At 42.9% G+C, this 25,655-nt stretch overlaps 1 protein-coding gene across 3 annotated transcripts in view; it reads left to right on the top strand.

The window, feature by feature from the left end:
• LOC102574632 (phosphatidylinositol-binding clathrin assembly protein) overlaps positions 1 to 25,655 on the top strand; it is a 51,506-nt gene that overhangs the window by 4,141 nt on the left and 21,710 nt on the right. For all 3 annotated transcript variants that reach the window (XM_059732822.1, XM_014607190.3, XM_014607189.3), the window contains exons 2-8: positions 11,724 to 11,866; positions 13,737 to 13,812; positions 14,689 to 14,791; positions 14,963 to 15,056; positions 15,167 to 15,278; positions 19,002 to 19,108; positions 19,714 to 19,755. In XM_059732822.1, the coding sequence (XP_059588805.1) occupies positions 11,724 to 11,866; positions 13,737 to 13,812; positions 14,689 to 14,791; positions 14,963 to 15,056; positions 15,167 to 15,278; positions 19,002 to 19,108; positions 19,714 to 19,755 (677 nt within the window). The remainder of the gene's footprint in view (positions 1 to 11,723; positions 11,867 to 13,736; positions 13,813 to 14,688; positions 14,792 to 14,962; positions 15,057 to 15,166; positions 15,279 to 19,001; positions 19,109 to 19,713; positions 19,756 to 25,655) is intronic.

Raw genomic sequence — 25,655 nt, 5'->3', positions numbered from 1 at the left:
ATAAAGCCACTTGTTAATACAGCTATTTAGTATGAGTGACCCAGATTAAGTTCAGCAGCCTGCTAGAAGTAAGCGCTACTGTATGCCAACATCCTCCATTACTAGGAGGGAAAAAAAGTCTCTCCTCAGCGTATAGCTTTGTGTAAATATAATATTCCAGTGAAATGAGCACATTAATGATCCCATCATCAGATGTTGTTTCTGCACCATTTTGTAATAAATTCTTTACTGACCTGTCTCTCTTCTTTATAAAGCAGTGTTTGTGCATTTAAATCCTCTTCAAGTATTATTGCATATGTAAATGTAGGATAGGTGATGATGAAGCCGTGATGAAAGGAAATACCCAGCTTCATTTTTACTATTGATGAGCTGATGATGTTTTTAAGACAATTTTCCAATAAATTATAGCCAATGTATTTGTGAGTAGACCAGTCTGTCAGGACAGTCATTTAGTAGCTTTTATTGTTCACTTTATCAAAGTAATACCTATTTATCTGACCCTTAAAAAGAAGGACAAGGTATTTGTAGAATTGGAGACTACTAAAATTGTGAATTTTTGCTTACTTTCTCTGCTTCTGACTTTGAGAGGGACCTATTCTATATCAGTAATAAAAAAGTCAGGTAAAGATTAATGTTGAATATAGTGTACTCTTGAGGAGGAATGAACAAGGCTAGTATATGGTATGCTATAAAATATATTGATATTAGGGTGCTGTAAAATGTTATGAAATATTTGGCCTAGGATTTAAAGACACTGGATGGTCTTCCAACTGAAGAGTTTGACGCAACCATAGCAAATAAGTTTAAAACAAACATGATAAAATGTAGTTGGCTTAGTGTCCAGACCATTTTAATCTAGGGAAAATTTTGGTGAAGACATGCAGTTTTGTGTTTCAGTTGATTAAAAATATGCATGTGCCACAGTCAATCAACAGTTACGCAGGAACTGGAGATAAGGATTGGCTAATTCTTGTTAGGGCAGAGACAGTCCTCATTAGACTGAAGACACAACTCGGAATATGCCAGTTCCTACCTTTTATTTGTTTTTTGACTATGGAAAAATAATAGAGCAATCTTTCTGTTGCAAGGAAGTCAGAAAGATCAGAACAGGTCAGAAATTTTTGCACACTGTGGCTTTCTATTTGAAATCTCTGGGTTTATCTTGTGATACCCGGATGTAAGTGTGTGCATGCCTAACTAGTAATATTGTGCAGCACCTGAGGCACCCTTAAAAAGAGCTCAGCCAGGAGACTGCCATCCTGGGGTGCAGTAGTATCCTGGTTGAGAATCACTGGCCTCATTCTGTGGCTGGAACGTGCTCTTTTTAAACATACAAACTTTTTTGAATAGTTTCCTACTTGACAGCATTGATCTAAAACCTTATTTTAATTGCAGAATATTTATCTGACTTGATTTAATAAAAAATGTTCCATACTGAGAACTGAGGGGCACTTTCACTTGTTTGCAAGAGCAAAGATGTAGATTTGCTTGGCCTTAGAATTTAAGGCTTATATAAGGCAATTTATTTGAATATTCAGTAATGATTATGAGGTGAGATTAGGCTGAAGAGATGGGACTGGGATAAGCAGGCTAGAGAGGCTATGAAAAGAAGGCACAAAGTGGAACTGATGAGACTGACCATTGATTTCCATGTGCTTCCTCCCAGCCCCTGGGATTCCTGAGTCATGCCATTCCCCTGCTGTCAGCAAATGCATGTGAAATCCACTGGCAAAGTGTGTCTTGTCCTCTTCTAGTGCTCATCCATTATTGCTATCATTATCTTATTTCTTTAGCTTAAGTGACAGAGCTTTGGTTGTGGTTCTAAAGATTTCAACCCTATGAGCAATCCCATGGATGTCAATATGAAGCCACTGGGTGGAATTTCAGTTTTATAATTAACTCTTATAAAACCAAGGAAATTTGCAAGTGTACCTGGACACATTATACCAAAAATCATTATCAAGGATGTGAAATGCCAGAGTTAAGGTTGCCAATAAAACTTTAATTCAGCTCCTTTGTGCATATGTATGTATTAGGATGCAGTCTAATTAAGCAATCGCGTTACTTTTCCACACAATTCTGGCTTATTTTGTGCATACAGTGGGCCAAATCCAAGACTGAGTTAAGGTTATGCAGTGCAGAAAGCTGTTGCAGAAGTGTAGCAAAAGAGTTTGGAGGCTATAAGAAGAGGGAGGATTGTCTCCTGGCTAAGACCACGGATAATTTAATTCTCTCTCCCCCTTAGCATCATTTAGGAATTCTGGAAACCTATAGATTCAATTTAGCTCCAATTTGTCGTGCTCTACTTCATGCACTGAGTAAGGTTGGGGTCTTAAAAGGTATTTTTTTTATTACATGTTTATATATTATAGTACTGTCATCATGCACATACTGTACACAAGCAGTCTCCTAGCATACCCTAACTTTTTTGAGTGTCTAACTTAAAATCCTTAATGTTCTCTTGACATTTTGTGTGTGAAGGGTTGGGTTTCCTGAAGCATATTCCACATATTTAATATGTAAAAAAAAAAAAAAAAATGTTTTTGGTTTATTTGTTTTCCCTCCAACCTTCAAGATCTGACTGTAGATAACAAGTGAAACATTTTAATACTATTCTTTGTATCGTTGTCCACAACCTTGAAACTCCTGAGAAACTCATAAGATTATTTACCTCTCCCATTCATACTTTGCTTTCAACTCTGAAGTTTCCTGGAGATCTTACAACATTACTCTTCAGCCTGTGAAAAAAGAATATTAAGAAAATATCTTGTGTAGAAATGCAGACCATATCAATTAAGCCCTTGACCCCTGTTTGTTTTCCTTAACTTTACTGTAGAGCTGACTTGAGCTCCCAGTCAAGTGTGATAGACTTGGGTATTTGGCCAGCCAAAAATTCTTGTTCTGTTGACCAATTCAATATTGACAAATAATAGTCAAATATTTGAAGAATTTATTTATGAGAACACTGAGAAGGGAGACTAATCTTTAGCAGTTTAGATACTTTTACTAACTACAAAAAATAAGTTTTTCATAATAGTTACCTATGAAATCAACATTTGTTACATTTTTTTAGAATGTAACGACTATCAGTGTTAAGTAAGTGTAAATGTGAATCATGTTCATAACTAAACAGTTCTTTTCATTGACTTTTATTCTAAAACCCTGGGTTCAGCCCAGATGGTTACAAAATTAAAAAAAAAATTAAACAAAACATATCAACTGTAAAAGAAAAAAGTTAGGTTTTAAAGTGTAGCTCTGCTAAATGCACACCAGGCCAACTCTAAGCAATTTGCTGTTTGGAGTTGGAGAGACCTGCAGTCACAGCGGATGGCCAGTAGGAGTAGCTTTTCTTGTTTTGATTCTTGCACTCTGCCCAGAGGAGGTCTTCTGCAACCCCGGGTCGCTTAATGGCAGGGGGGGGGTAGAGAGGGAAAAGAGTCTGGAAGAGCTCAGGAGAGAGGAACAAGGCATGGGATGCTTGCTTCTACCTGTGAGGGTAGAGGGCTATCTTGACTCCTGCAGGATTGTGGGACAGGGCATGCAGTCCTCCTGCCATTGCCAACAAATGATATTGAAACAATAAAAAGGTAGGCCACCACTTGCACAAAGAGATTCTTATCCATCCATAGACTTCATCCATCCACCTATCCATCGATCGTGCTTTTCACCTGTACTGGATGATCTGTATTAGAGAGTAGGCTAATGAACAGCTGCTGCCCAGCCTTGGGTTGGTATCTTGCTCACTGTGCAGTGAAGATTCAGGTTAAGCTATTCAAGGGTTGAATGTCTTTTAGTGTTTTCCCACAGTTCTCCTATATATACTAGACGGCAGATAATTTATCACACCAGTTACTGAAGGGAACATCAGAATGGCATCAGAATGGTTCATCTCACTGAAGACTGAGAATCATAGGATGCATTTTCTCTCCCTCCCTCCAAGATCCTGGTGTTTTACGCAGGTAAACGTGGTGCCAGTGTGAATCCAAGTATTTCTTTCTAGCACGGCTCATTCCTGTACTAGGCTAACCAAGCTAATTGAATTCAGATGCCTAAGCTAACTCCACAGTGAAGGAATGTCCCCAAAACCTTTAACTTACACGTTGTAAGTCCTGTTGGAAAGTTTAGACTGCAGCTCAGAAAAAATCGGCTGCTTATACAATAGCATTGTGAAGCCCCAAGCAGACTGTATTCTCTATGGCTTCTGACAGACGTGGGGGGGAAATGCATTTTACCAGAAGAAGCAGTGTATTAGTTTGACCCAGCTCCACAATGTCTGTATAGATCAGGCACTTCAGCGGGGCTTTTTTGGCCATTTATCTAAAGCTGATTCAATCAGATATTGGATAAAAGAACCAAAATAGCCCCACTAAAGCACCTGATCTATACAGATGTTGGATGAGCTGGGTTCAGCTAACGCAACACCTCTTCTGGGCATGTGCTAGGCTTGGCACGCGGGGTGCTGAGTTTAAATGTTAAATTTGTTAGTAATCATTTCCATGGTGCTTATGTGTGTTGCATGGAACTTGTAGATCATGGAGACTTGGAATATCTAAAACAATGAGATACAAAGAGTGCAGTTTCAATCTTAAGTGACAAAGTGAAGAGATTCACAAATTTGAACCTTACTGCATGGCTTTTGGTGCTACTGCAGATTCCATATAAGGTCCATTTTTTTGAACTTTAAGCCATGATCTTCATTATTTACAGCCAACACTTGTTTTGATAAATGAAATCTCCACAGAAAACCCAGTGAATATCAAAGTGTTTGTCATTCAGTGAGTAACTGCCTGACTTCATATGAGATGTATATCAGATGACTTATGAAATAGAAGTCCTGGGTGCTTTTGTAGGCCATTAAAAATCCCATGGCAACCTTCATGTGAAAGTAGGATGTTAATTTTTCCGTGTCCAAGGCAAATATCAATATTGTTAATTAAAGTAGGCCTAATTCCCTTTCAGTTTTGATTGGCTACAGTACCATTTGTAGTCTAAAATAGTTTAAAGAATTTCCATGTTCCATTCTAGAAATAGCTTTGTAACCACTTGTTTGAAGTGATTTGAGTATGTAGTTTGCAGGACACTTTGACATGAATGGTGAATGCAAGGAGATAATGGAGAAGTAGCATCTTGTACCTTGCACATTAGTTTCCTCCCTTCATAAAATGCACATTTTTAATATGAAAGCCTGTACTACAGTGTTCATTCTAATGCATCTGTATGCACATAAGTGCTTTTATATTGATCACTAGCTGTTAATAGATGATGCTAGAATGCAGATTGTCACATGTTTGTCCGTGATTTGTTTTTCCCCTCATGGTACCAAATTTAATTTAATATCTAAAAATATCTCTCTCTATAAATGAATCTACTCCAGAATTGGTCCGTGTGTTTTGTTTTGTTTTTTTTCTTTGGGTTTTTTTTTGGGGGGGGGGGGGGGATGAGGTTAAATAATGAAAACTGTAACTACTTAGTTTGAGAAAATACTGATCAGCTTCCCAGTCTACAAAGGTACCTTGTATTCTGTATCCACAGCTAGTCTAGAAGAGGTGGAGTTCAGCTGAAGGATATGGGAACATAGCTAATATGTAACTAAAGCCATTAATACCTTTAATATGAGCGCAAGATGACACAGCCACAGTTTATCAGGATTTGTTTTCTTTACATAGGTGCTTAAAAACGTAAAAGGTTTAAGCTTTGCCGTGGATCAAACCTTAAGTTTCTCTCTCATGTACAGCCCTGTTAAAGGGATTTCTAGAGTCAGATTTAGTCCAGTGAGTAAGTTTTCTGAAAGTATGCTTTTAGCTTATGTTTACTCTCCAATTCTGTAAAAACACTTCTCTTTAAATTTAAATATTTCCATGTAAGTGTCTTAAATATTCCAAACTGTCTAACACTATTCTACACTATTTCTGTTGGAGTATATGGGATCCTAACCGTGAAATTGCTGAGACAACACTTGCAGGCCGCGTCCACACGAGCATGGATGTTTAGTTCCCTGGTGACAGCTAGCAGCAGGACACCTGGTGCTGCTGCTGCTTGTCTCTGAGGAACACCTGTTCCATGTGCCCTCTGGCATGCAGCAGGTTACCTGCAGTGGGGTTGGGGAGGCTGGGGCCAGCACTGGGCTAGCCCTAGCAGCTTTACCTAGGATCCTGGGGGCCTCTGAGCAGCAGCGGCAATCCTGCTGTTTGGAGCCTGGCCAGCAGCTGGAACATGGCCCCAGCTGGCCAGGCTCCAGTTTTGAGTGGCACGCACTGTCGCCATGTGCACTGCTCCACGTTTTTGGGGGGGGGGTTTGCAGGTTTTTTTGACCCCTGGACATCCAAGGGTCAAAAAAAACCAAACCATGCTGCTACTTTGCAGTGCAGAAAACAGCTGAATGTGTATATGGTATCACATGTGTCTGAAACGCCACATGGCCACACTCGGCTGGACGCAGCCATAGAGTCTGAACGCTTAAGAGGAAATTTTGGTAACTAAATCAATACCCAGTTCCTAATTCAGGAAGCACTTGTAACCAAAGGGCTTGATCTTATCAAGTGCTATTTGCTTTCAACACCACAACTTTTATAACTTTTTAGTTGAGCCAGTATTTTATCTTCTGGTTTGTTCCTTGAATTTGTTTTGAGTATTTGTAGATCACTGAGAATTTCACCACTAACTTTAATGGGACCAGGAGTTTACCCCCAATATCCTTGCTCATGTGGAAGATGCTACTGTAACTCCGGCAAAGCTCTTATTTTGTAGTGCTAACACATCCCAAGATAACAAGTTTGCAGGTAGTCTCATTTGTTCCAAGGAGGGTGGATTACCTAAAGTTCTCAAATGAGAGTGCTATATGCATTGACAAGCTATATACATTTTTTATATTTCATATAAATGTTGGAATATGAGTGTACTCCAAGTACTTTCTTAATGTCCTTTTAGAGCACACATTAGTAAAACTTAATATTCAATTTGTCAGTCTATAGTCTTTGACCTCAACAAATCAATATTGCTAGTTTCTCATACAGTATTTTTATTAGCAGGGATCCTGGTTTTCTCTGTTTAAAAATTGCAAATTCTCTGATAAAGCCTCCTCTTCCGTTCCCTCCCCCAACGCACTCATGCATTCTCTGATTAAAACCCCCAAAATCTGCATTTTTCCATGATTAAAATGAAATGCCACTGTATATATTGGTATCAGTTGAATACGATGTTTTATGACTATATTTACAATTTTAACTCTGTTTGGAAGTCTGCCTGTCTGTCGGTAATGCTCTATTAGCGCTCTAATTGGCTGACAAACAGCCAATCAGAGTGCGAACAAGCATTTGAACAGGAGCTGGTGGTGGTGGTGGAGCACCGCCATGGAGAGGGGGGTGAGGCCAGCTCCTTGCCTTGCCTTCCCCCCCACCCTGCCCTGCTCTCTGGAGGCAATGGCAATGAAGCAGACGGAACGGGTGGGGCAGGGAGCGAGGCCAGCAGTGCTGGCTTTGCCCTGCTGTGCCCCCCCCTCCCCCCCCCCCGGCAGGTGGTGAGGATGGAGTGTGTTGGGGCGGGGGAGAAGCAAGGCCGCTGGAGCTGGCCTCAGGGCGCTGCCCCCCCCCCCCCCCCTTACGCCTTGCAGGTGATGGCAACAGTACTGGCCTCGACCCACCCCTCCTCCCTTCTGTCGCTGCTGTCTGCAGGTCCCAACACGTGTTGGCAGTGGGGGGAATGGTGGATGTGTCTCCATGGTGGTGGGGGGAAGGGAAGGTGTGGGCACAGGCCCAGTGCAGGGGAGGACCAGGCCCAAAGGTGGGGAGAAGCTGAGCCACCAAGGCAGGGGGAGCAGTGGGCCCCAAGCTGACCTAGTAACAGGGAGGGGGGGCGGGGAAGGGGAGCACGGGAGGAGTGGGCTTGGGCCTGGTGGGGGGGATTGGGACCAGGCCTGAAGTGGGGGGAGAAGCCAGCCCATCATGGCAGTGGGGGGGAGCCAGCCTCCTCCCCCCTCGGGCCCAGTCCCACTAGTCCCCCATTTCCCATCCTCTCCCACCCCCCACATGGGCTTCAAGCTCTCTTCTGTTCCCCTGCCACTGCCAGGTCGGACTGGGTCTGCTGCTTCCCTCCCCCCTGCTGCCGCCATGGCCCAGTTTCTCCCCACCCTCTGGCCCGGTCTTTCCCCACATTAGGCCCGGATCTGCTCCTCCCCTCCCACCACCACTGCAAGGGGCGGGGGGGGACGGACAATGAGCCTGGACCCCAGCAGCAGGAGGGAAGGGGAAGGAGGCCCAGATGGGGGGAGGCATGGGGCTCCATCCCCCTCCGCTCCCCCCCCAGTCATTCTTGACAGCCAATTTGCTAGTAATAAAATAAATTCTAACTAGCTATAAATGTTGGTGTTTGATTTTTGGGTTTTTTATCGTGGAAAATCAGAGCTCCTCCTGTCCTCTTCATGCACCAGGACATGGGTCCAGCAGCAGCTGTCCCTGCCCCCCGCTGCTTCATGATGCTGAGCAGTCCTGAGATGCCAGTGCACTGCCCATGCTGATGCCTCACTCTCCACCCAAACCCCACCTGCCCCCAACAACCCTAGCAGAATGGGGCCCCTAGCTGCAAGGGCTGTGGGGACAGGGACCTGGGTCTAAAGCAACCTGACCCCCATAGCAGTGTGTGACTGCCATCCGTGGGAGGCAGCAGCTGCTGCAGCAGAGCGGAGCATGGAGCCTGCCTCCTCCACAAATGGCACAGCCAGAGCAGAGCCCATGGGGAGGCAGGGACAGGCTGCCCTCTGTGGGCTTGAGGCTCCCCACCCTGCTGTCCTCCCCCTGGGGCCTCCATAGCCCAGCAGACAGGATCCGACATAGCAGGGCTGGGCAGGGAAGCGCGTTGCTGCTGCTCAGAGTTCCACGCCACCATGCCGAGGCGTTCTCTGCCTGCCCAGCAGCACTGGGGTTGGCGGTGCAGGGTTGTGCCCCTCACTGCTGCTGGGCGGGCAGGGGGCACCTCACCACACTGATGCAGAGCTCCCAGCAGTAGCAATGAGCTTCCCCACCTGTCCCCGCTCTGTCCTGCCATGCCAGGTCCCACCCACTAAACTGCAAAGGCCCTGGGGGGAGGGCAGCAGGGTGGTGAGCCCCAAGCCCATAGTGGGTAGCCTGCATCTGCCCCTACCTGGCACATAAATCCGGAGGGCACATGCCCCCTATTCCACCACCCAGGAGTGCATGCAGCGGCGAGAAGCAAGCTCTCCTCCCTCTTTCCCCCTCATCCCCAAACAAGCTACCCACAGCCCTGTCCTGCTCTCCACCCAGGCCCTACAACTGTGCATTCTGGCCCCATGCACTACCCTGGCTAGGCAATGGCACCAGCCCAAATCCCTTCCGGCTTCACTATGGGGCCCTCAGTTCTCCCTCCCCGACCCCCAACTTAACTGCAGGAACTGCTCACATGGCTGTGGCAGCCTTGTGCATGTGCACATGGCACCCCTTTCCTGACTGCCCTCCTCTCACTGCCAGCCCACAAGGGGAATCCCACCATTTCCCAGGTTTTTCTCCTTAAAATGAGAAAATCCGGGTTTTACCATGTTTTTCCATGGCAAACGGGAAATCTGGATCCCTGTTTATTAGTAAAATTATCACAATATAGTGCTCGTAACTACTGTAATCTTAAGTTGTTACCAGTGAATTAATATTGTATTACATTCCTCTGGTCACAAATGTTTCTATTGTACAGAGGATGTTGGACTAATTCAGTGCATCTTAGTTTAATAATAAGTTTGAATTTTTATTGCAAGTTAACTGAATGTTGGACAAATGTACAAGTTTCCATAATTTAGCTTCAGAAGGACTTATTGTATTCTGTCATTTATGATGCTTGTTAAAAGAATATTACAAAGCACTCTCCTAGAATATAGGAAATCCATGGTTAAATTCTTGTTCTGGTTTGATTTCCCCAGTCTCTCCCCACTTCAAATGAGTGCCTTTTTAATACAGGGATTTTCAACCCCTGGTGGCCAGACGTGGCGCAAGGGGTGGTGTGTGGCCGAACACGGAGCAGTGGCACGAGACAGTAGATGGCAGCAGCCGCCATGTGCAACCTCCCCCCCCCCCCCCCAAGCGTGTCTGATTAGCCAGACGGCACCTGCGCGGCCTGCAGAGGGGCGCCACTGCCTTTGCCTCGGCCCAGCCCTGCTCCTGGGAGCTGGCAGTGATGGGTGGCAGCACTCCATCCCTGCCTGCCCGCATGTACCTCCTAGGGCCTTCCCAAGTACCCCTGGGTGTATGCATACCCCCAGTTGACAACCACTGCCTTAATAAATAGGATATTAGTAGCAGCAAGGTGGATCTTTTCCAATATCATTTTATGTAGCTGTTTCACTTGGTATAAATTGGAGCAGGGACTTTGTTCCTTCCCCTCCCCCACTGGGTGCATGTCCTTTCCACTGGACGGTAGTTGTTGGTCTCTGTCTGATCCCATGAATATTTATACTAAGTGAACACTTAGTATAAATCTATGTCATGTAAATCTATGACAGGATTCACAATAAGAATCTCCTGAAACAGTGGGCAATATCCCTTCCTGCCTCCTCTGCATTTTACTTTTGATTAGCTTAACTGGTTTACTGCTCAGTTTACTTCTGATGATCCCTTCTTTATGAACCCACTCTCCCTAAGCATTTTTATGGGGAGCCCAGGAATCCAGGCCACCTAATGGCTAAGTATTGAAACTGTGTTTTGTGGTGCTCAAGTACCTTCTGGGGTTCTAGCTTTAAGTGGTACTTCCTAATACTTTTCCACAAGGACCAGGAGGGTGGGTTGAGTCAGACTGCGCTAGTGTGTTTCTGGGGGGCTTGCAACTTCACTTGGAGTCATGGAACCGAACCCATGTACAGACATTCAGTTTATCCTGGGAGAGTCGCTGCACTCCCAGGAGAAACCACAAGCGTGCAGATGTTCAAAATTTTTCTCCCAGAGCAAAACAAGGCTGTTCCAGGAGAAAAATAATGTGGGAACAGCCAGGTTTAAATCACTCCCAGGAGAGATTCTTCTGGGAAAGCTGCTGTCTGTAGACATTCTTTTCCGAGAGGAGCCATAGGGCAGTACTTCAGTATCCCACCATACTTTGCTCCAGCCCCTGGGAGATAGTGTCACTGCTTCCCGCCCCTTCCCAATCCCACTGTGTGCTGCAGGGAGATGGGCTGCCCCTGAGCAGTCTGGGTCAGCCAGTCAAGGCTGCCTTGTGCACTGCTGCCATCTGTCTCTGGCCAGTCTGAGGGAGCCTACAAAGTATGCTGAGGTGTGTGCACAGAGGCCCCCAGACTGCACAGCATCAAAGCTGAAAGTTCCCTATATTAAGGGCTCACCATTCAAATGTCTGTTCAGGCATCTATCCCTAGCTAAGTTTTTTTTTTTTTTTCTTTTTTTTTTTTCCTATCAGAAAAACAAACTGGGGAGATTTCTCCCGGATTGTTTGAATGCAGAGCCCTTCCCAAACTAAGTTTTAATGTTTTCAAGCCAGTAAATAAGCGAGAGGAGAGAGCTTTAAAACAAATAATGCAACTTCACTATCTTCAGTTTTTGTCTTTTATGTGGTACTGTTAAAGGAAAATTGTCTGTTTTATGAATCCAGTTGAAGCTTCTGGATATAAATAACTGTCCACCTATTAACATTTACATTGCATATTTGGTCTGTGAAACTTGTTCCTGTTGTTTCTTTGAATATGCACCTATAACGTAACGCTTGACCTTCTTTAAATTTAGATCTAATCCAGTGCACAAATGAGATGAATGTGAATATTCCACAGCTGGCCGACACACTTTTTGAGAGGACTGCCAATAGTAGCTGGGTAGTAGTGTTCAAAGCTCTAATTACAACACACCACCTCATGATGTATGGAAATGAGGTAAGACTTATTACTTTGACAGATGCCTTGGTGCAATTAGTAACTGACAAAATGTAAATGTTCTACAGCAATGGCACTGATGTATTAGACTTTAGATGTACCCTTTAATTTTAAAAATAATGTGTTGAATGATCATTAAATTATTTCTCATTGGTCATAAATTATAGAAAATAGTGCTGTACAACACTAATTAGGAAACGCATTAAGTAGTTCAAATAAGATTTTATTTTAAAATGTTTAGTTGGGGAGATTGAGTTTTATATAATAGAGACTCACTATGGTTCTAATGGCCTTCTAAAATGTGAATGCTGTTGTTCTAAAGTATAAAAGCAGACAAGACCTGTAAGAGCATTTCCATGATTATGTAGGTAACCTAGTATTAAGTGAACATGGTTTTTAAACAAACTGTGACTGGGATATGGAAATATGATCCAGCAAACCAGCTCCCAGTAGACCTCTGAACCCATGTCACATCTCTTTGCCAGTAAAATTCCTCTGAAAGCTATTTAGTCCTTCTTTGCTTACTTTCTGTTAAAAACAAAGCATCAGGAATGCACTTTTTTTTTTCTATTTCATCTCTTACTGAAAATTTGTGTAAAGATTAAATATTAGGTCTCTGTCCAGTTATCAGTGATTCAGTACTCATGTCTGGGAGTGCATCACCTTACTTCTAAGCAGTTGTCTGGTGCACATATGATAGGCACTGAAATAAAGAAATGTGACTGAGGCATATCTTTCTGGGAATATACTACCTAGGCTTCCAAGGATTGATTACCTTTAGAAAAGATAGATGTGGTTATAGACTGTTCTGTTATTCTAAATTCTTTTTCTTCTAGTTTGTGTTCCAACTGTTAACCTTAACTCATTACTTCTAAGAAAACTGTCTGGTTAGTGTTTTAAACACTGGTTGCAGGTGCTGAACCAGCCAGACCTACTGAGAAATCCTGGTGAGCATGCAGTGTGCTGTAGTCCAGGACCTGGTCTAAGTGACAGAATGAGAGATTCTACCCTGGGAGGAGTGAAGTGAAGGCACAAAGCCTAATATCTGAGGTGCATTCTCAAACTGGAAGGCTCACAGGTGCAGCTAGGCCTGTAACTATGACAGCCATAATATTGTCTTGCTAAAAAGAGTTCTTATATAAAAAACATCTACAGTATGGAAGCCATTATGGTGGGGCTATTGGTTGTATAGAAAGTAACAAATAATATGCCTAATTGTTCATTAAATAATATATCTTAAATTAATATGAATGTGTGTGTTTGTAAATATTATATGCACATGTGGTCTTGCTTCATCCATTATACCAAAATAGTAATTGGTCAGGGTTGACCTGTTAGCCGACACTTGTCCTGCTTTTCAGTAATGTGTCTCCATTAACTACACAAACCTTAGTGTTCTCAACTAACAGTGCTTTTCCTGGAGCTTAGTAAGTGAGAAAAACAACTTGAAAAGGTTCTTCATAAGCATCTCTCTGTTTCTGCCATCTGTTTAAATGAGGAGCAAAGATTTATTTATTTTTTAGAACATCCAGTTTTTTTTGATACAGTATACCTACTTTGAGGTATTTAAACACCAATCTAGGAGCTGTTCAGTGCTCATGTTGCTGCATATATGGCAGTGAATTTTATTTCTTCAAACTAAACTATTTTTTTTCCTGGTTAGGTTATGTGACTGACATTAGTTTAAAGGTCTGGTGAATAGTTTGTAACTAGTTAAAATATTGTAACTAAGACCAAATACAATTGTTGCCTCTAAAATTTCCAAATTATATGAAGCTGACTTGTGATCTAATTCTAAATGTATTATAGTTGGGGGCAAGGGAGGGGAAAGTTAATTACTTAAAAATAACTTTTTTCCCCACTCCTATAGCGCTTTATCCAGTATCTTGCATCCCGAAACACATTGTTCAATCTGAACAACTACCTGGACAAAAGTGCCATGCAGGGTAAGAATATTCATTCATGAAAATTAAATTGCAGACAATAAAATTATTATACTTTATGGATTGAAAGGTAACAAGGCAGCAGAATAAAAGGAAAATTGTATATAAAAATCAATTGATTTTTTTTTATTATTACAGTCTTAAATACATTTCTAGCTATGTCTCAGTTGCATAGCACTGTGGGCTTAGATAAATGAAATGCGGCTTACAGTGTATATAGCACTAAGCAGCAAAAAATGAGGGTAAATGGAGAGAGCAGTGAAAGTTATGAGCTAGGTGAAGCTTTGTGCAGGTGGAAGACAAGTGCCTCTAACTGAGATGTAGAACTAAGAAATGCAAACACTGATTCATCTGTTTTTGCATGGTGGCTGTGTTTCACAATTAGAGGGTGGGTTAATATTAACTTTAAGACTGCATAATGACATCGGAAACATTGCTGTGTAGCTAAAAGACCATGCATATCTCTGAAATGGTTTAGAGTTGGTTTACAGATGATAGAAAAAATAGTGTTTTATTATACAGTATTTGAGGCTCTATAATCACGTCTTTTTAGTCTGTAGCATTTTGTTACTTATCTGATCCAGCTGTTCTTTTATGGTATAGGATATAGAATAATTCCACTTTCATCACAGAAAATGCATATCATTGGAGCAGTTTAGGACATGGCTTCAACACTACATCTCAAGGCTGGCATAAATAAACATGGGGAAGAATATGGCGAGGGGTTTCAGGAGTTCTACCATGTGAACTTGAGAGAACTGTCTTTAGGCCTATTGAATGTAGAATAATAACACATTAGGGAATAGTACTGGGAAAAGATTGTGAAAGAAAAGAGCTCTCTTCTCTTTGAAATGTCTAATGAGCAATGTTGATTTCCAGGTTATGATATGTCAACCTTCATTAGGCGGTATAGCAGATACTTGAATGAAAAAGCACTTTCTTATAGACTTGTAGCAGTTGACTTCACCAAAATGAAAAGAGGGTAAGAAATACTGTCATTTTGTTTCACACCCTATAAAGGACGGCAGTACTTATGCATGTGCTTGCTTTAAGATCTTCTTGCCTTTAAGTGGAAGTGTGTATTAACATCAGGATATAGATGTCCTGGGTTGCTTATATATTTATAGCTTATTTACCATTTTACACTTTATAGGATAGATGGAGCAATGAGAACAATGAACACAGAAAAACTCCTGAAAACCCTCCCGATTATTCAGAACCAGCTTGATGCGCTCCTTGATTTTGATGTGAGCACTTTCTAAACACTTTTAAATTTCCACTTATGAAATAGGAAAAAATGCATTCTTTTGCTTCTGCAGTAATGTTAATCTGCTATGTGTCTTCTCTTTCTACACAGGCAAATCCAAATGAACTAACGAATGGTGTAATTAATGCTGCCTTCATGCTCCTCTTCAAAGATTCCATTAGGCTTTTTGCAGCTTATAATGAGGGGATTATTAACCTGTTAGGTATGTGGCATAAACAAACTTTTTTCATGGGGGTGTTTGTTGTTGTTGTTTCAAATGAAGGGAGGAAGAAGTAAAACAATTACAGATAAATTGAATCCATGCAGCAACCTGACAACTTCACGTCCCAATCCCCATACCATAGTGGTTTTCTGGTAGTTACTTTAACATTAGTTTTAGCCTAGAAACAGATGCTGCATTTGTCCCAGGGCAAGTTGTGACTTTATCTTGGAACTGAGAAGTCCCAAAATTGGCATGCACGCATCTCCCTTCTAGTCAAGATTTAATTGGCAGCTGAATGCACTGCCGCTTTCTTGCTATTGATTCAGTATTGCAACCTTGGGACAACTGTTCAGGCTCACTTCATGATATCCTGGGACAAACTGTTAGTACTTCTTATCTCATGACTCTTTTTAGGGTTTGTTCTGGGACAACAGACATGGATGTCTGAATGATAAACTCTGTCATGGGGGAAGTGGTTTCTTCTAAGACAAATGCAATGTCTGTTTAAAGCCTTAGTGATGTCTGTCTGGCATTAATATATTGGCTTTACATTGCACCTTTGCAAAATAAATTTCAAATAGAAATTTAAGGCAAGAATAAATAACGTACTAGAAATGTCAGGGATTTTTCCACAAATAGCCTCATGAAAGAATTATGCATCAAGGTATATTCATATGCCTTTCTTTTCATTGTGGAATGGGTTGCCCCATTCTGAGATTTTTAGGCTTAAGACAGGTGGGCAAAATGGGAGATCCAGCCAGCAGCTAAACTCCATTTCCCAGTAGCCCCTGCCCATCTCACTGAAGCCAGTTTCCTTGGAGACCCCAGTAGTGGTGCCAGGACAATGCGGGGTCAGGGTTCCCGTGGAGACTGGCCCCAGCAGCACTGGCAGGACACATGGCTGAGTGGGGAGCTGCTCTGGGGCCGGACCTGGGATCTTCCAGTGGTGACAGCATGGTCTGGAGCCAGGGCAGAGCTCCAGTCTGCCTGCATGCCCTTGCCCAGGGTGTGTGGGCAGTGGATTGCAGCTCTGCCCCAGGTCCAGACCATGCTGTTATTGCTGCAAGATCCCGGCCTTGGAGCCGCTCCCCTCCCAGCTGTCCACCCTGCCAGTGCAGCTGGGGCCGGTCCCTATGGAAACCCTAGCCCTACGCTGTCATGGTCCCACTGCTCCTGGTGTCTCCATGAAAATTGGCTGTAGTGACATGGGCAGGGGCTACTGGGAAAGGAGTCCACTGCCAGCCTGATCCAGTCCATGGGCCAGATTTTGTCTGCCTATGGCCTAAAACCTTGCCTTAAAAGAATTTATTTATTAGGGAACATGTAGCAAATGCCAGGCATGATGCTGAATTTAAGCCTTTTTAGCTTCACCATTCAAATCCTGCCAAGCCCTTGAACATGGTTAGTAAGCCAGTGTGGTTCACAAATGGGTTGTCTCCGCAAGAGTAATCGTAAGGGGAAAGTAGTGTTTAAGTTGAATTTCTGCCACTTGAATAATTTTCTGATTCTGCCAGTCTTAGAATCTATATGTATCTAATTAAGGAGAGTAAAACTAAATGCCTAATGGTTACGTCCACACATGCAGGCACATGTGCTCGCAGCAGCTCAGATAGAAGCAGCACAAATTTGTGCTAGTGATTTTTGCCTTGGCGCACATGCCTGGACATGTACTTTGGTATGGGGCAAGTTGTGCCACTTGGGGCAAAAAAACCCTGCCCAGCTCCTCCCAGACCTGCAGCCAAAGGGAGCTAGAGCCTGGGGCCAGGACCAGTTCAAGCCTCCTCAGGGACCTAAATCCAAGTCTCTCGCTTCTTGTCAAGGGACCTAACCACTGGACTATGAGGCAGAAAGTGTGATGCAGTGTATGCCTTCCTTCCCTCCCTCATTTGTACTAAAATCAGTGTTGCTGTCTGTGAGTTAGGCACACTTGGTCAACTCTCTTTTGAGACCTCTGAATCCCCAGAGAACATCTCCCTTCCAAGCAAGTTGGATTGAGCTGGATCCTAATATGACTGAAGCACATAAGTCTATCCTTTGAGAAAAAAGGAAAAATGTGCATTTCCCTTGAAGGGAATAGGTTTGCAATCCTAAGGCAAGATGCTTAATTTTTGGGAGCGAAGACATGGGTATATTTGAGGTAGAATAGGGCCTGGGGCTATAGTACACAGTAAGCTAGGGTGTGAATTATTAATAATATCAGACTAGGTACTTGGTACTAATTAGCTGTGTGTGGACCCAGCACAAGGTAGCTTCCCACAGCCCACAAGCCCCCCCCTGCAGGGCCCACAAAGGTTCTTCTCCTTCCCCTGCAGCAGCAGTGGCCATCAGGGCGCTCAGGGGCCTTCCAGCACGGGGCAGTGCAGCACTGCCCTTACCACATCACACAGGCCTGCCTCAGCATGGCACTGTACACCTTCAGGCAGCTCTGGGCCACTCGGGCTGTCCCCCAGGGCCTGGCATCACTCATGGGGACCATGCATTGTGCCAGGCCAGATCCTGTGTGCACGAGCCCCATCTGGGCTGGTTCCATGCATGCAGAATCCAACCCAGCATGACATGTGGTCCCTGCAAGCGGCACCACATGTCCGAGATGCCTGAAGGTGCCCAGCGCCGCACCAATGTGTCACAGACAGCACTGGGTGCCAAGTAACTGGGGCTGGGGCCACACTGCACTGCCGTGTGCCGTGTGGGGGTTGTGCCAGGAGGGCCCTGAGTGCCCCAGTGACCACTGCTGCTGAAGGTGGGGGGAGGCTGGGCCATGCAAGGGGGCAAGCAGGGGACCCCCTGTCCCCCTGACCACCAGTCCCTTACTTATCTGGGATGGAGCCTGGTCCCATTAGGTTGCAGCCTGCACCGCTCCAGGCAGCCCTGCACATGGAGGCAGTGTGCTTCAGCACCGGGGCAAGGGGCAGCCATAGATATGCTTTAGCTGGCTACCAAAGTGTCACTTTGAAGGACCCCGGCCTCCAGTTGCCTGCCCCGTTTTTTTTTTAGTGCAGGTTTTTTGTTGTTTTGTTTTGTTTTTTTTGTTACCTGGAAATCTAGGTATCAAACTTTGAGCCCATGCTGCAAATATGCAGCTCAGGGAGCATTTTTTTTTTTTTTTTTGTTCCCAGCGTGCTTCTTGTCACATCTCAAACTGCTTTGAGACATGGCAAGGGGTATGTGCAGGGCCATCTGGACGTGCCCTTAGGTACAAATTGCAGGTATAAACTTGTCCAAAAAGCAGTGGCAGAGGTTCCCTATTACATGTGTTACAAATCAATTTAATAATCAAGGCTTTCATTTTTACTTCAAATGTCTCTAGATTCTGCGAACAACTTTTTGTATACAAGGTTATACTTGTGCATTTTTAACCAATTGCTTTAGAAAAGGTGATATTCAGGCATAAAGTCAGCTTCTCTGTTAATTTTATCTTGTGGATCAACTGAATTCTTGCAAGCGTTCTTCATTATGAAATGTTCAGCTGAAGTACTTTAAAACTGCTGGTACCTTTGTATCCAGGCTACAGCAATTGTGCGCCAAGGTCTGACTGACTGGAAACACATTAAATACACTCATTTTAAAAATACTGAATTTATTCTGAAAAATCAATCGGCTCTACCTGCAAAATTTGTCTCAAACTAGTTCTGTCAATGTTCTTTTTCCAATCTCTAATATTAGTGTGGAAATCTTAGGTTTTTTGTATATTCTTTACAAATGACTCTTTATTTCTGTCTTTAGAAAAGTATTTTGATATGAAAAAGAACCAGTGCAAAGAAGGTTTGGATATTTACAAAAAGTTCTTAGCCAGAATGACCAAATTGTCAGAATTCCTCAAAGTAGCAGAGGTAAGTAAATTTGTGTGCATCAAAACAGTGTCATTAAGCTATCTGTACTGGTACAGTAGTATTTATGCCAAACATGATTTTAATGTTTGTTTGACTTGCTAAAGTCATCTTTTATAGACTATTACATGTAAGAGTTGCTTAAATTCCTTTCATTATAGAAATGATATTTTAAGGCATGTTGCACAAATACTAACAGTATAGTTAAACTTCCTGTCTGAAGTACTAGTACCTTTAATTAGAAGTAGGTGGCAGCAAGTTGGCTACGTGTTTGTAAAATGCTTGCAAAAGACTCCTTTACTATGCTCTATTTTGAGCAGACAAATTCTAAAAAGCAGTGTGGATACTTCTTGCAATGCTTTCAATAGATTTTTTTGCATGAAAAACACTTCAAGTAGAAATACTGTTTGAGTTTGTTTGTGCATACTAAAGTTCTGGCTCAGAACTTTTGTTAGCCTATCCATTTACACTTGTACCAGTTCAGAAAGTTATTCATGTCCCTTTCTGATATCCTAGTTTCTATGTAACATTCAGACCTCAGTTTTCTTTTCATTGCCACTGCATGTAGTAATGTACATTTTTTTTTATTTCCTTTTTTGTGAACCCAGCAAGTTGGAATTGATCAGGGTGACATTCCAGATCTTACTCAGGTCAGTGTACATGTCATATTAATTTAATCCAGTTCTTTTGTCCCTTTGTTTTTAATGGTTGATGTGTGTCGTCATATTCATCCCGAGAATGCATTCTCTTCCATATATTTATATATGGAAATACACATATTCACTCTTCCCATGGCCTGTTATATGTACACAATATTTAAACACTTTTGCAATTAGGGTAAGAGTTCTGTGTACTAGCAGTAATTACTATTTGGTATTTATAGGAAGATTTTTATTAAAATGTTTGGGTTTGTTTTTTCACAAAGGATTCAGTGTGCTGCATAAATAGATGGCCATAATGTGCCATTTCTTTGGGAGAGGGGACTCTATTCCACTCAATTGCCATACCTTTTCCATAGTGCACTGGTAATGCTGACACATGGCTGGTGCAAGGCATGCTCTGAAAACCCATTCCAAAATAATGGATGTGCTAGAAAATTGAGCGGCAGGGGTAAATTTAGAATTAGTTAGGTTTTTAAGAGGTATTTGTGGGGTGGTTTGAACTGCAGTAGAAACAGCCTGGAAAATTTCTTGAAGAGGTAGAAACTTGTATGTATAATTACTTTATTGTAATGTTAAATTTCCCTACCAGAACAGAGTAATATTTGTCTCTCCAACAATGAGTGGCAGCCAGAAAGCTAACAGAAACAGCCTGATGGGAAGGCGAATCCCAGCTAATAAGCTGGACATAATGGCTTTATGCAGAGCTACTAGAATGGGAGAGCAGATTGGGTTGAAGTGCTGCTGCATTCCAGAATGGTTTATAGGGCCTGTTGCCGCTGGCCTAGTTAGAACAGTTACAATCTAGACCACAAATTCTACTAAACCTTGATGTCTAATCTTTCACTGTCAGAATGCACAGTATCCCACAACAGTGAGTTTCATAACTTGATCGTGTACAAGTGTATTTCTTGTTGTCTTTAAAATTCTTGCCTATTGATGTTGTTCAGCACCTTTTCTATTATGGAAAGTGGAACTGGAACATCAGACTGTCATTCTGTCATTCATTATTTTATAAGCTATACTTTCTCCATCTTATCTTGTGTTAATTTACCAACCAACCTGGTATTAATCTTTAGTGTTCTCTTCTGTGAAATTTCTCCAGTCCTGTCCTGTTACTAACATTCATTGCCTTTCTTGAGGTCTTGATATGTCCTCAGCCTGGTCTCACTACAGAAGGCAAATGATCTATGTAATACAGTCTGTTACATATAGAAGATCTGCTAGTGTTCATCCTAATATGTGTGTTGGGCTTGTTTATCTATATTTTCAGTTGCCTGTTGTCAGCAGTGCCCACATCTTTGATAAGGTTATTATTAAAAGTCTGAGTAACTTATACTTTTCCATGTGTGCTACCTTGCACTTTCTGGGTTTTTTTTTTTTAGTTTTGCTTGCTATCACTTGCTCAATTTAAAAAAGCTTCCAAGTTACTTTAAGTCTTCCTGTATGTAACTAATTTAAATATTAATTATAATTTCTCACTCCCTCCTGTATATTTTTGTATGCAGTATTTTTTGTGTATCATCTAAATTTTTGTCAACCAAATATAAGTCACTTTAATCATGCACCCAAATCAAGGACTTCTGTTTAATACTATGCTTCAGTAATGATTGAGACCTAGTTAGGCTGAGCTGAATATTTGGCCTGTAATCTCTTTACATCCTACTGAACCTCTTTTTTTTTCCCCATTTTTAAAGATGACCCAAATATCAAAAGCAGTTTTGATGTTTTGACCATATTCTTCTTCTTTCTTGCTCTAAGAGATGCATTTTCTAGGTTTTGTCAAAACCTTCTGAAGGGGCACTTTGTTATATTTGGGCTCCCTGCTTTGTGCTCCCTACCTAATCTCCTGCTCTACCTTCTGCTTCCTGCCCTAAGTGCTGATGTGCTGCCTACCTGATTCATCAAGTGCCACACATAAGTTGCCAGTGCCTCTTGTGCTTCTGCAGCCGGTTGGCCATGTGAACCCTTAGTTATTCCAGTGGTGAACAAACTGCTGCTATTTTGGTTTGATTCTGTTACATGTGCCCTGGTAACAGTGAACAAATGGGTACTTGGTTAACACTTCATAACATAAATAAAGTAGCCTGGCTAACACTACCTTGTAATCTATATTACAAGTTAAACTATGTGATGAGAGATGACCTTGACCTTGTTATGGTCTCACTTATCAGAATTAATCAGTTAACCTCAACAGCTCTTCGCCAAGTCCTCTTTTCAAAAGAGTTTATGAGCAAGGATGAACTGTTTCTATTCAAGCTTACCCCCTTGATAAAACTAACTTTAAAACTTTCACAGTCAATGTGGCCAGAACATGCTTTCTGTGATTTAGAGGATATTAAAACCATTTTAGAAACTTGGATTTCTTGAACTGGAACATAGCAGTGGAAAGAACCTCCTGGAATCATTCTGTCCAGACCCCTGCTAATGCAAGAAACTACTGCATAAATTGTTTGAGCATCATCATAAACACTTAGAAGTGAGGTTGTTGCAAAATTTAATTCCTTTGATAGTTAAAAATGTCCTTCTAAGATTTCCAGCCAAAATTTATTCATGGCAAGTTGATATCCATTTGTTCTTATACCAGCTTTGCTTAGCTTACATGACTTGCGTCTCCCCCTTATGTTTGTTCTATTTAAATCAATTGGTGGTAATCGTTATTCTCTCCCAGCCTTTGTTGTGCTACACTGAACAATCTGCAGTCTTTTCCCAGACAACGGTTCTAGTTGCCTTTCTCTCTTTGCGTTTTATTTTGAGTTTATCTTTCTTCACTGTGAGCAACTAGAGTTGTACACAGTAGTCCTGGTGAGGTCTCCAGCACCTTGTACAGTAGCATATTTCTTTCACTGTCTATCCTGGAAATACCTGGATTAGCACTCTCTGGTCTAAATGGAGCAGTAGAGGGAAGAATTTCCACTACTTTATAAATCCAGATGCTTGTTTTCTATAGTGTCCCCAACAAAATGTTGCTGTATATTTTCTTGGAAGGTGCTGAAGTGCCTAGAAATTTAATAGGTCTCAAGACCAAGATAGGCATTTGAAATCAATCAAGATGTTTCTGTTATTGGGATCTGGTGTTTTATTTGTGGGAAAGAGTTTTATTTTTTTTCTTGTATGTGACTTAATCCTGTCAGTTAATGATACCATGGCTAGCTACATTGATAAGGGACTAGGAATGTCATGTCACAGAGATGGATACTGAGTTCTCCTTCATGCCAAACAGGCAACTCTTCTTCAAGGCAAGTTTCTTTTTTGAAGGAGGAGTTGGAAATGGCTACGCTCCACCTAGGCTACAAACGAGACCATCTCAAACGAGACCATCTCATTGAGGGAGCGATCCTCAATGCCCAAACTAAGTCTATTCCATCTCGGAGGAAAGGTAGCAAGAGGGAACAGCAGGCCCCCTGGCTCTCCAGGGACCTAGCAGACCTCCTGAGGCTAAAAAGAAAGGCCTACAAAGGATGGAGGATGGGAGTCACCTCCAAGGAGGATTATTCTGCACTGGTCCGGTCCTGTAGGGAGCAGACCAGGAAAGCCAAGGCTGCAACTGAACTCCAGCTAGCTTTGAGCATCAAGGACAATAAAAAGTCCTTTTTCAGATATGTGGGGAGCCGGAGAAAAAGCAGAGGCAACATTGGACCCCTGCTGAACCAGATGGGGCAACTGACAACTGACGCCCAGGAAAAAGCCAACCTATTAAATAGGTACTTTGCGTCAGTCTTTCATCAGCCCCATGGGACGCCCATGCCCGCTACAGGGCCGGGAAGTCCGGGTGAGGGTGATCCCCTGCCCTCCATTAATGCTGACTTTCTGAAGGAACATCTTGAGAAGCTGGATACCTTCAAGTCAGCCGGCCCTGACAATCTTCACCCCAGGGTACTCAAGGAGCTGGCGAGCATCATAGCCCAGCCTCTAGCATGGATCTTTGAAAACTCTTGGCGCTCTGGTGTAGTGCCCGAAGACTGAAAGAAGGCCAATGTGGTGCCTATCTTCAAGAAAGGGAGGAAAGTGGATCCGGCTAACTATAGGCCCATCAGCCTGACTTCTATCCCGGGGAAGATCTTAGAAAAGTTTATTAAAGAGGCCATCCTTAATGGACTGGCCGACGTCAACATCTTAAGGGATAGCCAGGACGGGTTTGTTGCGGGTAGGTCTTGCTTGACCAATCTCATTTCCTTCTACGACCAGGTGACCTATCACCTGGACAAGGGAGAAGAGATTGATGTCATATATCTTGACTTCAAAAAAGCCTTCAATCTGGTGTCCCATGATCGCTTCTTGGAGAAACTGGCCAATTGTCGCCTTGGGTCCTCCACGATCCACTGGCTGGAAAATTGGCTCCGGGGTCGGACCCAGAGGGTAGTAATTGATGGAAGTCACTCATTGTGGTGTCCTGTGACCAGTGGGGTCCCCCAAGGCTCTGTCCTTGGACCCAGACTGTTCAACATCTTCATTAATGATGTGGACACTGGAGTCAGAAGCGGACTGGCCAAGTTCGCCGATGACACCAAACTTTGGGGCAAAGCATCCACACCAGAAGACAGGCGGGTGATCCAGGCTGACCTGGACAGGCTCAGCAAGTGGGCGGACGAGAATCTGATGGTGTTCAACGCCGATAAATGCAAGGTTCTCCACCTGGGGAAGAAAAACCCGCAGCATCCTTATAGGCTCGGCAGTGCTATGTTGGCTAGCACTATGGAAGAAAGAGACTTGGGGGTCATCATTGACCACAAGATGAACATGAGCCTGCAATGCGATGCTGCGGCTAGTAAAGCGACCAAAACGCTGGCTTGCATCCATAGATGCTTCTCAAGCAAATCCCGGGACGTCATTCTCCCCCTGTACTCGGCCTTAGTGAGGCCGCAGCTGGAGTACTGCGTCCAGTTTTGGGCTCCACAATTCAAAAAGGATGTGGAGAAGCTTGAGAGAGTCCAGAGAAGAGCCACGCGCATTATCAGAGGTCAGGGAAGTAGACCCTACGATGACAGGCTGAGAGCCCTGGGGCTCTTTAGCCTGGAAAATCGCAGGCTCGGGTGATCTGATGGCCACCTACAAGTTTATCGGGGGTGACCGCCAGTATCTGGGGGAACGTTTGTTCGCCAGAGCGCCACAAGGGATGACGAGGTCGAATGGTCACAAACTACTTCAAGATCGTTTCAGGCTGGACATAAGGAAGAATTTCTTTACTGTCCAAGTCCCCAAGGTCTGGAACAGCCTGCCACCGGAGGTGGTTCAAGCGCCTTCATTGAACACCTTCAAGATGAAACTGGATGCTTATCTTGCTGGGATCCTATGACCCCAGCTGACTTCCTGCCCTTTGGGCAGGGGGCTGGACTTGATGATCTTCTGAGGTCCCTTCCAGCCCTAATGTCTATGAAATACTGGCATGTTTGATCGTCTTTTAGCATAGATGCTGAAGGGAGGTTCAGTTGATTTAACTTTGAAAAAATGTACCTTTTTATTGGCAGGTCCTCTAGTCAGTAGCTGTCTGTGCATCTTACTGTGTCTTGGATCTGGCCTTTAGTGCCTAGTACTTAGGCACTGAACTCCCAACGTGCCTAATTACTTTTTAGATCTGGCCCTGAGTCAATGCTGGGTTCTGGCATGGTTTATTTTATGCTCGCTTCTGTTCAATTGTTGCTTAGTAGTTGAGATGTCTCATTCACTCAGTCTTTAGCACTTTTTACAATGAGATTATGGCTTCCATTTACTGATGTCTGTTCAGCTCTTTTAGGCTTTAAAAAGTATCTAATATATCAAAACGATATTTAGCTTTTTGCTAGGGATAGCACAATCCTGAGAGTACCCTTAAAAAGGGCAGTGTTAAGCACGGTCTTAATCAAAATGACATCATCCACCTTTAAATCTTTAAATGATTTTTTTTGTTTTCA

This window comes from Alligator mississippiensis, chromosome 8 (genome assembly GCF_030867095.1).
Source record: "Alligator mississippiensis isolate rAllMis1 chromosome 8, rAllMis1, whole genome shotgun sequence".
In the NCBI taxonomy this organism is placed as follows: domain Eukaryota; kingdom Metazoa; phylum Chordata; order Crocodylia; family Alligatoridae; genus Alligator; species Alligator mississippiensis.
This window is presented reverse-complemented; position numbering and strand designations above follow the sequence as displayed.